The following is a 14652-nucleotide window of genomic DNA, read 5'->3' as shown; positions in this document are numbered from 1 at the left end:
ACAAGACATTGAGTCTCTCTGTGCAAAATTTTAGGTTTCTATTTTGCATAATAAAGATTATATTACACTTTGAAATATGTATGTTTTGAGCAAAATGCAAAAAAATCGAAAAATTAAAATGCCTGTATCTCTGAAACCACTGGAGATAGGAAGCTCAAGTTTTGGGGGTTAACTTCTTTTAATAGTATCTCTGAGCCCTGCAAATTTAATTGAAATCTGAGATGGTCGAGCATAAATTTGTCAGATATTTGTTGATTTGGCATGGAATGACCCAGATAATCAGTTTTTCATTTTCGGTTGTCCTGATTTTTTTTTTCCCGGGGGTCACCTGGTCACTCAGTTATTTTGATCTGATTATTTTGTTGGATGTGGTTTGTAAAACTGTCCTGCATGCTTCGTAATCATCAAACATACATTTTTATAGTGGAGCACCTTTGTTTTTATTTCTTTATGCCTAAAAAAACGTTACATTGCTATCTCATTTGCAAAGCATTATGATGTATGATGGAACTGCTGTCTCTAACCAGACTCGTCTGGTTTCTTGATACGGTTATTATTTCCAATAATGCAGCAGGACAGACCTTCGAGGGAGGTGGAGCTTCAGCCAGCACAGAAAAAGGTAAATGATGATTTTTTTTTTTTAAAGATATGAAGTGTTTTCATGTGTTAACCAGGCCATGGGCTGGATGCTGACATGAACCACGTCCGATATCAGCCCAGTATTTTCCCTGTGTCTCTTTGTTCCAGGACTGTTTATAACTCGCTCATGTGGACTTCCCTTCATAACATTAAAGTGTACAGCTGAAGCAGTTTTCAGCATCAAATCATGCAAGCACTGCGTCATCCGTAAATTAAATATAGGCACATTTCTGTGGTATAAGAGGATTTGCAATAAGCTGTTATAGAAAAAGAATCAGTTTTGAGACGAGATGTTACGATACTATGCTTCATATCAGGCATCATTACAGAACCCCGTTGTTGATTATTTTTCTATGACAGCATGCTCCCTCAATGTTTTATTCCATACATACTGTATGTTAATTCAGTCCCGTGTGCCTACACCGGGTCATGCCATTTCCAGTGTTACTGGAGTCGATTTTAATGTCCCTTAAATTCATGACAAGGAGTCCATGAGGAGATGACAAGAGAAAGAACAGGAGGGTTTAAATCCAGTACAGGAATGTAGCCTTTATCCCATCTTTCATGGTTTCAGCTCTGGAATACTCTGAAGTACAACATAACCATTTTATGTCCCATTAACTTCATCATTTTGTTCCAGAACCGTATTCACCATGTAACTCATTCTAACTGTTTTTTTTTTCAATATAGCTGCGGAAAATATGAGCTGTTTTTACCTTCCTTTCCTAACCAGATATTTTGTTTGCATTTTGTACACTCATACTGTATATCTGTTCTTTTGAGCCATCAGTGTTGAGCCATGTGTTTGCCTTTTATTTTTATTTTTATTTTTTTAGCATGAGCGCTCTCGCCCCACCTCCCCTACGACGTGTTGCGTGTTCATCCCCTGGATACGAAAGGTATTCCCCGTGCAGACTGTACTTAGCTGACGTTTCTGAGCTGACTTCGAATGCAAATTTATTTTAAATCATATGAGCCAATTTGTATGAAAAGTTTCAAATGGGTAACATTAACCCTCTGGGGTCAAGAGCTTCGCCAGCGAGGTTCGGCAGGTTTAGAATGAGTAGGTCATGTATTTAGATAAATATCTTCATGAGTTTTTTTTTTTTTTTATCATACAAGCATGATAAACATATCAACAGAAACTTTATACTTTACACTTTCCTATGTGCTCACTGACAAATATTATAGTTTTTTAATGACCTAAATTAGATGAAACTTAAAACTTGTCACCTTCCTCAGTCACACCAGAGTCAGAGTGCTGAGCATGTACTTACACATTCATAACAGACATTTCACATGGTAACGGTATCATTATCACTTTCACTCTTTCAGTTTTGATTAGTTTCTCTTTCGCGGTGGGAACACCCACCATAAACAGGATAAACTCTGTCAGACATAGTTTAGGCTATTTGGAGGTAAAACTTGTTGCAAGATGGCACTCGGATTTTATGCGCGTCGGATGATTCAGGACAGTGATTCAATTCATGATTCATTTCATGATATAGGACAGCAATTCAGGGCGGCACGGTGGTGTAGTGGTTAGCGCTGTCGCCTCACAGCAAGAAGGTCCAGGTTCGAGCCCCGTGGCCGACGAGGGCCTTTCTGTGCGGAGTTTGCACGTTCTCCCTGTGTCCGTGTGGGTTTCCTCCGGGTGCTCCAGTTTCCCCCACAGTCCAAAGACATGCAGGTTAGGTTAACTGGTGACTCTAAATTGACCGTAGGTATGAGTGTGAATGGTTGTCTGTGTCTATGTGTTAGCCCTGTGATGACCTGGCGACTTGTCCAGGGTGTACCCCGCCTTTCGCCCGTAGTCAGCTGAGATAGGCTTCAGCTTGCCTGCGACCCTGTAGAACAGGATAAAGCGGCTAGAGATAATGAGATGAGATGAGGACAGCGATTCAGTGCAGTCCTAAGAACTGCGACACTGGGGGCGTCGTGGCTCAGGTGGATAAGGCGCATACCATAAATCCGGGGACCTGGGTTCGATTCCGGCCCGAGGTCATTTCCCGATCCCTCCCCGTCTCTCTCTCCCGCTCATTTCCTGTCTCTACAGTGTCCTATCCAATAAAGGTGCAAAAAGCCCAAAAAAAATCTTTAAAAAAAAAAAAAGAACTGCGACACTGATGATGAGTCGTGCCTTTTTTTTCTTTTTCTTTGACTTGATCTAGCCAAAGATCAGCTCGAGTAAGTGTAAATATTTCTTCTGTGTATTAGGAGCAGATTGGTTGATATGCGTACGCTGTAGTGCATACACAGGAAAAATGACTGAGTAATTTTTTTCCAGAGTTAAAAGTATTTTCCTCAAAATAGCTAATTTTGCTCTATTTTGAGTTTAGAAAGTAAAATTTGGAGTTGGAGTGGGAGTGGGAGCAAAATTACAGAGTAAATCTGGAACAGAGTAACAGAGTTGGTTGTGGCTCTGAACTGAGTAAAATAGTACAAGAGTTGACTTGACCTGATGGGATTAAGAGTTGGCAGTGGGAGGGGTTTTCACTCTTCTCATTGAATGGAATGGAATTTTTTACTCTTATCATTGAATACCCCTCCCACTGCCAACCCTTTATCCTCAAACAATAGGACATAAATTTTTGATGGCCAGTTAATTGTCCAAATCAGTGTAGCAGATTTAATTTTGTGTGCTTGATACATTCCTAAGACTGAACAGAATCACCTCAAGTGACCAAAACAATTCATCACAATGGGTAAGGTCATGTTTTTTCACACATTCAAACACAGTTCTAAAGCTGCTTTTTTACAACATCTTCATTGATCTGTTATTTTTTTAAGTACAATCATGACATACATATTACATAGATATTATTGTAGCTGAAATTATGCTGAATACAAAAGTCATATGATGTTGAAAATACTGCTTAGATTTGTTGGAATTGACAACAAAATCAGAGCATTCCAAAATTATTAGAGTGCCAGAAAATACCCTCAGACCCCAGAGGGTTAAGGGTAAGGGCTTAGGGTTAGAGTTAGTAGACAGATTATATTCTGTGTATTAAAAGTATGCAAACTGACTAAATCAAATTGTTAGAATAAGTTTTACACTGTATCATGCTGGAAACCTTCTCTAACGGCTTACTTCCTTTTCTTTTCTCCGATGCTTCTTTTAGCACAGCTACCCTGGTAGATCTTCTGTTCTAAATGTCTGATGTGCTTCATGCTGTCATGCCTGACCATGTGTCATTTCATTAACACACTGCAACCCCGCTATAACGAACTCCTTGGGGGACGTCCAAATAGTTTGTTGTACCAAAAAGTTTATAATACTGAAATGGAGCCACTTGTCACACCAGACACTTACTCTCACGTAAAACAAACCAACTGTGTTTAATTTATATTTACGCTGAATTCACTTAAATATTTATGAAGTAAAGGAAATAAGTCACATTCATCGTCGTTTGCTTGCCTCATCTTCTTTCTTTACAACCGTTCATGTTGATTGCACTTATGGATGAAGTCTCCGAGCTCTTTCTCTTTTGCTTTAAAAGGTTGACATAGAATTTTTCAGGATACCATATTCTTTAAACAAATTCGTTGCTTGTTCACCATGCTTTAGACGGTCCAAGTTTGTCTTCAATGGTGTTACGTCTGCACATGCGCACTGACGCACCTCAAACTGCTATTCAAGTGCACGTGCACAGCTCCATTTGGACTAGTTACCAGCACCTGTTCCAGATTCAAGCGCAATTACAGCATGCGCTTATAAAAACTCTCACTAAACACAAACTTTGCAAAGTATATGCGCTGTACCTTGTGTCTCGTTTTACTAAGCCTTTTGTAGCACTGTGTTGATATTCTGGTTTCCGACTCTGTTTTGTATTTTGTATTTTGCCTTTTGATATCCTCTCTGTGCCTCATGTGATTATTGCCTGGTTTTCGACTCTGATATTTTATCACTGATTTGGATCTGTTTGCCAGTGTGTTTTTAAATAAAACTCTTCCACCAATTACATCAATCTATCCTTGACTTGCAAGTGATGTCAAAGCAAAATAGAAACCCGGATGTCAGCCATATTGGTGGATATACAAATGCGGGGTCAAGCAACATTCCATATAAAACATAGTCACGCGTGTGCAACTCTTTGTTTTTCCACTGCTGTAAGCGTTCTTTTAGCTATGCCATATCTTTGTGCTGTATATGGTTGTGGTCACAACAGTACTCGTGACCATGGCACGTTCAGATTTTTTAGAATTCCATCCGTGATTTGGAAAGAGGGCGAGGAAACTCTGAGGCTTAGTATGGAGAGGAGACGAGGGGATCAGGACACTTTGTCCAATGGCAAAGTGTTTGTTCAAAGCCTTTTTCATACACACTATCAATTATTTTATATTTCAGGTATTCTGGTATTTGTGAATGAAAGCCCTGTGAGAGCGCTGCTTCGCGCCTAAAGATTTAATATGATCCAGCCGGCTTTAAAAATAAATAACTCGGCCCACAGAACACACAGCGAAGCCAAATTTTACAGGCACCTCCCTCTAAGCCTCCCCCTTCGAAAGAGCACAGTCTCAGGTTGGTAGGACCACACCTCGGCCCAGGATTCGCAAACGAAGCCCCCGCAAGAACGCTGCTCCGCGCCTAAAGATTTAATATGATCCAGCTGGAAACATAGACATGCAAGTGAGCAGCCTGAGTTAACTCATCCTAGTGTCAGCAAGTGGCACGGGGCTACATGGTTACCCCCCTTAGTACACTCTTTAGTGTTGAAGCTGCTTCGGTCAAATTCCATTGAGAATTCCTCCTTTTTTCGAACAAATACCTGAAATATAAAATAATTGATAGTGCGTATGAAAAAGGCTTTGGATGAAATTACCTGTATTCATACTCGATGGTTGGTAGAAGTGCCTTATCTTCAGAAAAGTCTGACTTTTTAAAATAATATGGGTCAAAACCACACATATCTATCTTCTCTTTGTATCGAATCTTCGCTCGATCGTTCAAATCGTGGTAATACTGAGAAAATTCAGCATTGTTTACAGACACGCTTTCAGTGGCTGCCATCCTAGTTGCTTTGTATATCCACCTTCATGGCAGATGCTCATGACATAGCACATTTTGATCACGTGGTTGCAAGTTATCTATTGCCTGCATTTTCTGACAAACGGACAGTATCTTGTATTTATGAGTAGCCATGACAACGGTACTTACAGAGTAAAGACTTGAGTAAAACTGCTTTTAGCTTGTAAAATAAAGTCCTTTTAAGGGATTTTTTAAGTCAATGATTGCCGTTCTCGATAATTGTTCGTGATTAATAAGCTAGGCTAGTTAAGCCTTTGTTTTATGAAAGAGTTCGTTTAAGGGGGGTTGAAGTGGACTTGTGACACTGCTTTTAACACTGAGCATGGTTCTGTTTTTCCTATGATTATGCAAATATTAAAAAATCTTTCATCTTGAAATGCTGTCATGGTCGACATATGGCCACTCATACTAACTTTTATTTACAGGCCTTGATTTACTCTAGTTTTTCACATATAAAAATGCACTAACAGGGAGGAGCGTGTCTTTTAAATGAGTCAATAAGCATGTCTTGTCCATTTTTTTTGTTTGCCTTAATAAATATGCAATTTCGGATGTTCCGACCTAAAATTATGAATTTCAACTGAATCAGTTCGGTGTTTGAACCACTGATTCCAACAGCATTCGGAGAGTGTGTGAAAAGGCTTTCTTTACATTTAACCTTATGGAACAAAACACACACTCTGCTTCTATTAAATGTCAGTTTAAATTATGAATATTTTTTGTATCCAAGCTCCCAATGCCTATCAAAATCATTTTGCACCATGTTTCCTCCTTCTACTAAACTCATTATTTTAGTAAATCAGGGCCAGGATTACCAATAGAAGCATTTCAGTAGACTCAGAATGAAACACAGTAAGAGGAAATATTATTTGTCTAAAGTCCTTGATTTGGAACAATGTCTCGTTAAAGCTATTGTTGATCTGGCAGGAGGTTAGTAACTTATTTAAAGCTTCTATGGCAGAGCGCAACCTTGCTGAATTCTTTGGCATCTTTTCCTGTGTTCTTTTGTATGAATGGAATTAAGGACCAAATTCCTGACTCTGGATATTTTCCTGACAGCTCTCCATTCCAGCTATTTTTGTCTTTCTTTTATCTCCATTTCCCTCTGTCTTTTCCTTTTTATCCCCATGGTTACTACTGCTTCCTTGATGAAGAAAATATGTAACCTTTATGTGCAGAAAATTTGCTTCTTGTCAGTTTAAGACCATGAATGTGTGTGCTTTCAGTTTTACAAGGTCATTTCATATAACTCTTTGAAAATTATTGCGACTCAGGTTGGAACTAATACAAATACTGATGGGGAGTCGGTGGCTCTGGGACATAGACCTAAGTGTCCCGTTCCCAACGTTCCTACAACACTGGACAAGCAGACCAACTGGTCAAAAGCCCTGCCACTCCCCACGCCAGATGAAAGGATGAAGAATGAGTCTCAAGTCATCTCATCTTGCATCATCCCTATCAACGTTACTGGTAAAGCTCCATACATACACCAATCAGCCATAATATTATTTTGTTATTATCACTGACAGGTGAAGTGAATAACATTGATGATCTCATTACAATGGCACCTGTCAAGGGGTGGGATATATTAGGCAGCCAGAGAATAGTCAGTTCTTGAAGTTGATGTTTTGGAAGCAGGAAAAATGCACAAGTGCAAGGATCTGAGTGAATTTGACAAGGGCCAAATTGTGATGGCGAGACAACTGGGTCTGAGCATCTCCAAAATGGCACATTTTGTGGGGTGTTCCCGGTATGCAGTGGTTAGTACATACTAAAAGTGGTCCGAGGAAGGACAACCGGTGAACTGGCGACAGGGTCATGGGTGTCAAAGGTTCATGATTCGCATGGGGCACAAAGGCTAGCCCATATGTTGTGGAAGGACCTGAAGCGAGCAGTTCATGTGAGGAAACCCACCAATATCCCAGAGTTGAAGCTGTTTTGTACGGAGGAATGGGCTAAAATTCCTCCAAGCCGGTGTGCAGGACTGATCAACAGTTACCGGAAACGTTTAGTTGCAGTTATTGCTGCACAAGGGGGTCACACCAGATACTGAAAGCAAAGGTTCACATACTTTTGCCACTCACAGATATGTAATATTGGATCATTTTCCTCAATAAATAAATGACCAAGTATCATATTATTGTCTCATTTGTTTAAATGGGTTCTCTTTATCTACTTTTAAAACTTGTGTGAAAATCTGATGATGTTTTAGGTCATATTTATACAGAAATATAGAAAATTCTAAAGGGTTCACAAACTTTCAAGCACCACTGTACATATAAACTTCTGCATTTTTTTTTTCTCAGTGATTCAAGTAGATTCTGTTGTAATAAAAATAAATATGATTGTATTAAGGATACCTTGACCTGTTTCTGAAGCTGTGTCTTGGATTGCAGGTGCAGGATTTGACCGAGAAGCTAGTGCTCGCTGCTCATTGGTTCATTCCCAGTCTGTATTGCAACGACGAAGGAAACTAAGGAGGCGGAAAACTATCACAGGCATTCCCAGACGAGTGCAACAAGACATGGGTATGACTACTCAATGCACTATGCTCGTTCAGTGTCTTATTGTGGGCTTTTTTTTGGGGGGTTGGGGTTTTTTTAGAATTACATTTTTGATTTTACATTTGAAATGTCGTCTATGTTGACACACTATCCCATATAGTGCTCCAACCAACTAATACTTTAGATTTGATTTTAAGGTGAGTATTATGTTGATTAATCAACTTAACTATGAATTGTTAATTTGCAAATGAGATTGAAAATCATTTTATGGAATAGGTCTTAACCCAGTGCGAATGCGAAATTCAAACAACAAAACTAATCTATAAATTATGAATCTGCAGATTTTTATCCCCCACTGGCTGAAAGGCCTGAAGGCGATATGTCATGGCGATTTCTGTTCGTCCATCTGTCCGTCTGTCCCGGGAAGGGTACTCACCTTCTGAAATCAATTCCTCTCAGAATTTTTGGAGGAATTTCATGAAACTTGACAGGATTCTTTGCTATATGTCAGTAATACGCATATTGTAATTTTGTTCAATTCAATCGCATTTTACCAGAGTTATGGCATAGTTGCCAGCGGGGGATATTGTGCTCTCAGACCACTCTTGTTATAGTCACCATGTAGAAATTGCTAACTTTAAGCCTGTTCAATGTTTCCCATAGCTACTAGCTCAAAAACTAGCATAAAATACATGGAGAAACATGTACATTATATCTTGCTTGACGTACCATTTAAAGGGTTAAACACAGTCATGCGCAGTGTCGTGGTTTTATCAGAGCCTCCAGTAATTACATTGTATTTTTATTTTATGATAAATAATTGAACTGGGGCGGCATGGTGGTGTAGTGGTTAGTGCTGTCACCTCACAGCAAGAAGGTCCGGGTTCGAGCCCCGTGGCCGACGAGGGCCTTTCTGTGCGGAGATTGCATGTTCTCCCCGTGTCCACATGGGTTTCCTCCGGGTGCTCCGGTTTCCCCCACAGTCCAAAGACATGCAGGTTAGGTTAACTGGTGACTCTAAATTGACCGTAGGTGTGAATTTGAGTGTGAATGGTTGTCTGTGTCTATGTGTCAGCCCTGTGATGACCTGACGACTTGCCCAGGGTCTACCCCGCCTCTCGCCCGTAGTCAGCTGGGATAGGCTCCAGCTTGCCTGCAACCCTGTAGAACAGGATAAAGCGGCTAGAGATAATGAGATGAGATGAGAAAGCAGTATTTTTCATGATTTAGCAAATACTTCCCATTATCTTTTCATTAACACTGATGCTAATGACTTAAATATAATATCATGACTTAATGATAAGATATGGTAGGTTTCAGTGATTTTGTTAAAGGTGCCTTGAAAGTTGAAACTGTGAGTAGCTCATGAACAGGAAGGTTGGTTTACCTGAAATTTCCTTCTTCTGTAATTTAGAAGAGCAATGCAGTAAAGTTTCCTTTTTCACCTTAAGTTGTTAGCTGTTTGGTGGCTAGAGGACTATTTAAAAATCACTCTTCATTGAATTGTTAAACGTCACACTTCAAAAACTGACTGATTTTACGTGCAATATTATTTAACAATCAGTTACAAATCATTAGATTTTTTTTAATAGTTACTTTTTGTATCTAATTTACTCAATCGAATCTTGAATGCTATTTGTAAGATGCTCTTAATTTTCACCAGACTCAGATGAATCTCCTGTGGCCAGAGAACGATCTGTGGTAGCTCATGGCAACCCACACATGTCTCTGTACCAGGAAGAGCTGTCACTTAGTGGCCGAACATTAAACACCAAGGACTCCGGCTGCCAGACCGATGATTTCTTGATTGCTGCTCCATCCCGTAGGCGTATTCGTGCACAGAGGGGCCAAGGAATTCCAGCTTCCCTCTCCCACTCCACTGGTAATATCACTTCATTACCAGATCGCTCTGATGCAACCTATACCACTGCTTTGGGCACTCGCCTGCGTTCAAGAAGTTTGCCCCGAGAAGGAAGTCGACTCCGGGACAATGATCAAGATGACAGTGATGATGATGATGATGATGATGAGGAAGATGATGAAGAGCTCTCTCCTTATGAGGCCGAGGACTTCCTGCCAGGTCCAGGACGGAGGATGCTTAAAGATGAGGAGGAGAGTACTGATGACCAAGCCATGCCAGAGCTCCAGCTGGATAGTTTAAAGAGGATACAGCATGGAGATAGTCCTGAAAATGCTTGGATTGAGAGGGGTAGGTCCCGGCTCCCACGTAACCCTGACATGGGAAGTTGTGAAATCTCCTCCAGTTCAGACACCTTCAGCAGCCCCATCCACTCTGTCTCAACCACAGGTGTGCTTGGCAGCCAAATTGACCACAAAGAAGACCATCAGTCTTCAAGTGGGAACTGGAGTGGAAGCAGCTCAACATGCCCTTCACAGACCTCAGAAACACTACCACCAGCTGCCTCACCTCCCTTGACTGGTTCTTCACACTGTGATTCAGAACTGTCTCTCAATACAGGGTCTCATATCATTGACGATACTACTGGCTTCATCATTGACCCCTATCACATGGAAAGGTCACAAGGTCAGGGACCCAGGTCTAGTTCATTCACTTCTTCAGCTACAGATCAGATGGATGATGCAGGTGTTAGTACTGCTAGTGATGGGGAGTGGAACTGCAACCAGGACCAGCAGGATCAACCTTGTCCTCCAGATTTCAGCCCAAAGCACTCAAGGGAAGATGAGAGTGGCATAAGTTGTCCCAGTTATTCTAGTGGCGAAACTTATGAGTGCTTTAGTGGACAACCATCGGGTGAAATATTAGAGAGCTCCACACATTACACTGTTGACACTGAAGGCTTCTACACCTCTGTGCACTTGGACTGCGGTCTTAAAGGTAGCAGAAGCTATTGCAACTATGCAGCCATCGACCCCGACTGTGGCCCAAATGGGAGCATTGCACCCGGAATGGGTGAATACCCTCAACCAGACTACAAGGGAATGAGTACACTTGGAAGAGGGTGTTTTTCTTTAAGAAAACCAAAGGCTAAACCACCCCCACCAAAACGTGGTTCTTCTTTAAAGGAAACAAGCAGTGGTGCAGATGTTCAAGAGCAGAATGAACCAAAGATTACTAGTGAGTTGCCCCTGCCTTTGTCTTCCAGGGACATGAAGTTGCAGTTGGAGTTGGCTGGTTCTGACAGGCACATTGACACTGTAGGTCTCTGTGACAAGCAGCTTGGCACCTGGGGTGTAGAGAATATCAGAGAAATGTTAGACTGCTCCTCACCATTTAGTTCTTCTGACACACATTCCTTTAAGGATGAGGGTGCTGTGCAGTCAGACTATGCAGACCTTTGGCTCCATAATGACTTGAAATCCAGTGATCCTTACAGGTCACTGTCCAACTCCAGCACTGCTACGGGTACAACAGTTATTGAATGTGTCAAGTCACCAGAGAATCTGGAAACTCAGGCCTGTTGCCCCAGGTCCAGACCCACCTCACCAACACTTCCACCACAAGAAGGTGACTTCAAACTGGGCTCTCCTGAGAAACTTGCAGCATTGGCATCCCCATCAAGTGGATATTCCAGTCAGTCAGAGACACCCACATCTTCCTTTCCATCTGCATTCTTCCCAGCTCCACTGTCCCCAACCAGCGGCAAGAGGAAACCCAAAGTGCCAGAAAGAAAATCATCACTCTCCTCTCTCCAACAGCAGCAGCACCAGCTGGCATTTAGAGATGCAGGCTCTTCCTGCAGGAGAGATGCTGATTCCCAGGCACCTCCTAGTCACCTTGACCTAAGTGCTCTTCACACCAAGCCCTTTGCCCACAGGAACCAGATACACCTCCTTCACCAGAATAAACAGAAAGCAGCTGCAGCAGCTGCTGCATTAGCAGAGGCACGTGCTGCTGCAAGTGCAGAGGCATCTAGCTCAACCCACACAGCAATCACTTCAACTGTTCCGAGGTCAATTCATCTGCGATCCATGGATAAACCAGCAGAGGGCAACCATGGTTCTGAGCACTCTATTGCTGATCAATCAACTCGACCCAGGTGTCCCACAGTAACAGTTGAGCATGTGCCTGCTGATAGCAGGCATAACAGGAAGCCACCAGCCTACAAACCACCTGCTGTGCAGCACTGTGAATCTCAGTGCCCACCTCTAGAAGCCATTATTATACAACATGAGGGGATTAAAATCAGGCAGGAAAGGCATGGCCCAGGAACATACTGGGCCATGACTGCATTCAGAACACCTGTGCAACCAACCAGTGAACAAGAAGACGTCTCAACCCCAGCAGCCCAGGCTTGTGAGGCCCGTGATGCTCAGCAAGAAGCAGAGTGCAGCAGGTGTACAGATGAGGAGGAAGCATTGTCTGCAGAAAGTGTTAAATGTGAACACAGTCAAGCACCCAAGCCACAACCTCTGGCAGAACCGTCCTTGAATTTAAGCAGCACACAGTCTCCTCCTGCTTACAGCGAAGTATGCAAGAGTGACTTTGTACTGTGCAGCAGCCCAGAAAAAGTGCCTGCCAGAATTTTAGAAGCCTCATCACACACTTACATAATCGGTGATATCAAATGCAAAGAGGAGGCATACGAGACATGTGTCACTACCAGAAGTGCCTCACATGATGGACATGAGGAAGAGTCAACACCAGACACAGAAGACTACTTCAGCAAAGGTAACAGAGATTGAAATATGTGAATAGAAGATACATTAATGCATTTGTTTTGTTTTTATATGGGGGAATAAAAGTGTTCTGCATTGCCTTAAAAAGGGAATTTCAAAGGACTGTAAAAAAAAATTTTTTTCACAGACTCAACACCTAGTGACAATTCAAATTCTCCCGTGACTGATGACTCCAAGTTTGATGATGATAGTTTATTCCCTTCGCCTAATAAACTACGCACAACTGAAGATCTGTTTGCCATGATACACAGGTAATCTAAAATCTAAAAAAAAACTAATATACTGTATATAAGATGTACTTAAAAGTATGATAACTCATAAGACTGGACATAAGAATAATTTTTCATAAGTATATGTAATCCTATCATCTTCTAATCCTATGTGATATGTCTCCTGATGTTTCAACCCCACTTTACCAAAATGATTTCAGATCGAAGAGGAAAGTTCTTGGGCGGAAAGACTCAGGGGAGCTCAATGGGAAGAGTCGACTTGGTGTTGCTCCTGTCAGTGGTCCAGTCAATCATCCTGTCATGTGTCCAATCACTCCAACTGTCCCAGCTCTTGCATCTGCTTCTCAGAGAGCACCAGGACCCATTTACAGGAGTGCCAAAAAATCCAGTACCTCCAATGAGGAGTTTAAGCTACTGCTGCTGAAGAAGGGCAGTCGCACCGACTCTAGTTATCGCATGTCTGCAACAGAAATCCTCAAGAGCCCCATCACTCCCAAGTCCCTAGGTGAACTAGAGGCTTCCAGACAACCAGACGAACCCTCTTCACCAATGCAGGAGTCTGCAGCCAGCATAGAGCCACCCCCCAGTACTTTCCCCAAGGCAAATATCGAGGGTTTCTCTACAAAACCCCTTACAATGTCTGCTGCCTCCAGGCAAGGTCGTTCTAGGATACCACCTGCAGCCAGCAGCAGCAGGTACAGTACTCGCAGCCGGCTATACACTGCCCCAATGCAGGCGATCTCTGAAGGAGAAACTGAAAATTCTGATGGAAGTCCACATGATGACCGGTCCTCCTAGTGGTATCTTTCTTCGCTTCTTGTATTTTTGGTTTTCTTACCAATGACAAAACAACAAATCCCTCAGAATTAAAAAAAAAAATTTATAAAACACAGAAAAATAAATGTGATATATGGGCATATGCATATATTTCCCTTAATTCTATTATATCTTAAAATTAATTGGAAAAAAGGTCCTTTTCTTCACTTTGAACTTTTTGCATTTCATGAGTTGAGTGAACTTATGTTTTGGTCAGTGATGAACTTTCATGTCCATCAAAAGCTATTGGAACGTCTAGTGGTACTTTTTTTATATGGATGCTTGATGAATATTGAATCCTAGAAAAACAAACCAATGGTCAATCATTTCTTTTTTTCCCCCACTCATAAAATGAAAGGGTGTATATTTTAGCAATGTTTAGATGTAGAAAACATAGAACTTTATTTTCAGGTTCCTTTATCTTCAGATTTCATTCACAAAGTGATTAGTATTGTGTAGGGTGCAAAATTAAAAGACAACCCTGCTAAAGTCTCAGTCAGGAAGTATCAAAGTTCCCCAAGATCAGTTGGTATTTATAGTGAACTCACAGTACATACTACTAGCACATGTGGTTTGTAGCATTATTATTGCATAACTTGTTTTTGCAGTACCAAATCCAGTACCAACCTTCCCATTGGTATGATTCCTAATTGGGACTTTAGTTCAGCTTACACAGGACAATCACACTGTGGCCTTTCCTAACAGAAGGTCTGTACATTCAGGAGAACAGAACAAGTCTCCAGGATTATAAGCATTTTTAACGGCTGAAAAC

The 14652-nt window shown here is 41.5% G+C and overlaps 1 protein-coding gene across 1 annotated transcript in view; it reads left to right on the top strand.

Moving 5' to 3' along the window:
* Positions 1 to 13862, top strand: part of nhsb (Nance-Horan syndrome b (congenital cataracts and dental anomalies)) — a 174925-nt gene extending 161063 nt beyond the window's left edge. The window contains exons 7-12 of the mRNA XM_060911783.1: positions 572 to 619; positions 6946 to 7141; positions 8068 to 8199; positions 9839 to 12826; positions 12962 to 13085; positions 13265 to 13862. Of these exons, the coding sequence (XP_060767766.1) occupies positions 572 to 619; positions 6946 to 7141; positions 8068 to 8199; positions 9839 to 12826; positions 12962 to 13085; positions 13265 to 13862 (4086 nt within the window). The remainder of the gene's footprint in view (positions 1 to 571; positions 620 to 6945; positions 7142 to 8067; positions 8200 to 9838; positions 12827 to 12961; positions 13086 to 13264) is intronic.
* The last annotated feature ends 790 nt before the right edge of the window (positions 13863 to 14652 follow it).

The sequence above is a fragment of the Neoarius graeffei genome, chromosome 27, assembly GCF_027579695.1.
Source record: "Neoarius graeffei isolate fNeoGra1 chromosome 27, fNeoGra1.pri, whole genome shotgun sequence".
Lineage (NCBI taxonomy): Eukaryota > Metazoa > Chordata > Actinopteri > Siluriformes > Ariidae > Neoarius > Neoarius graeffei.
This window is presented reverse-complemented; position numbering and strand designations above follow the sequence as displayed.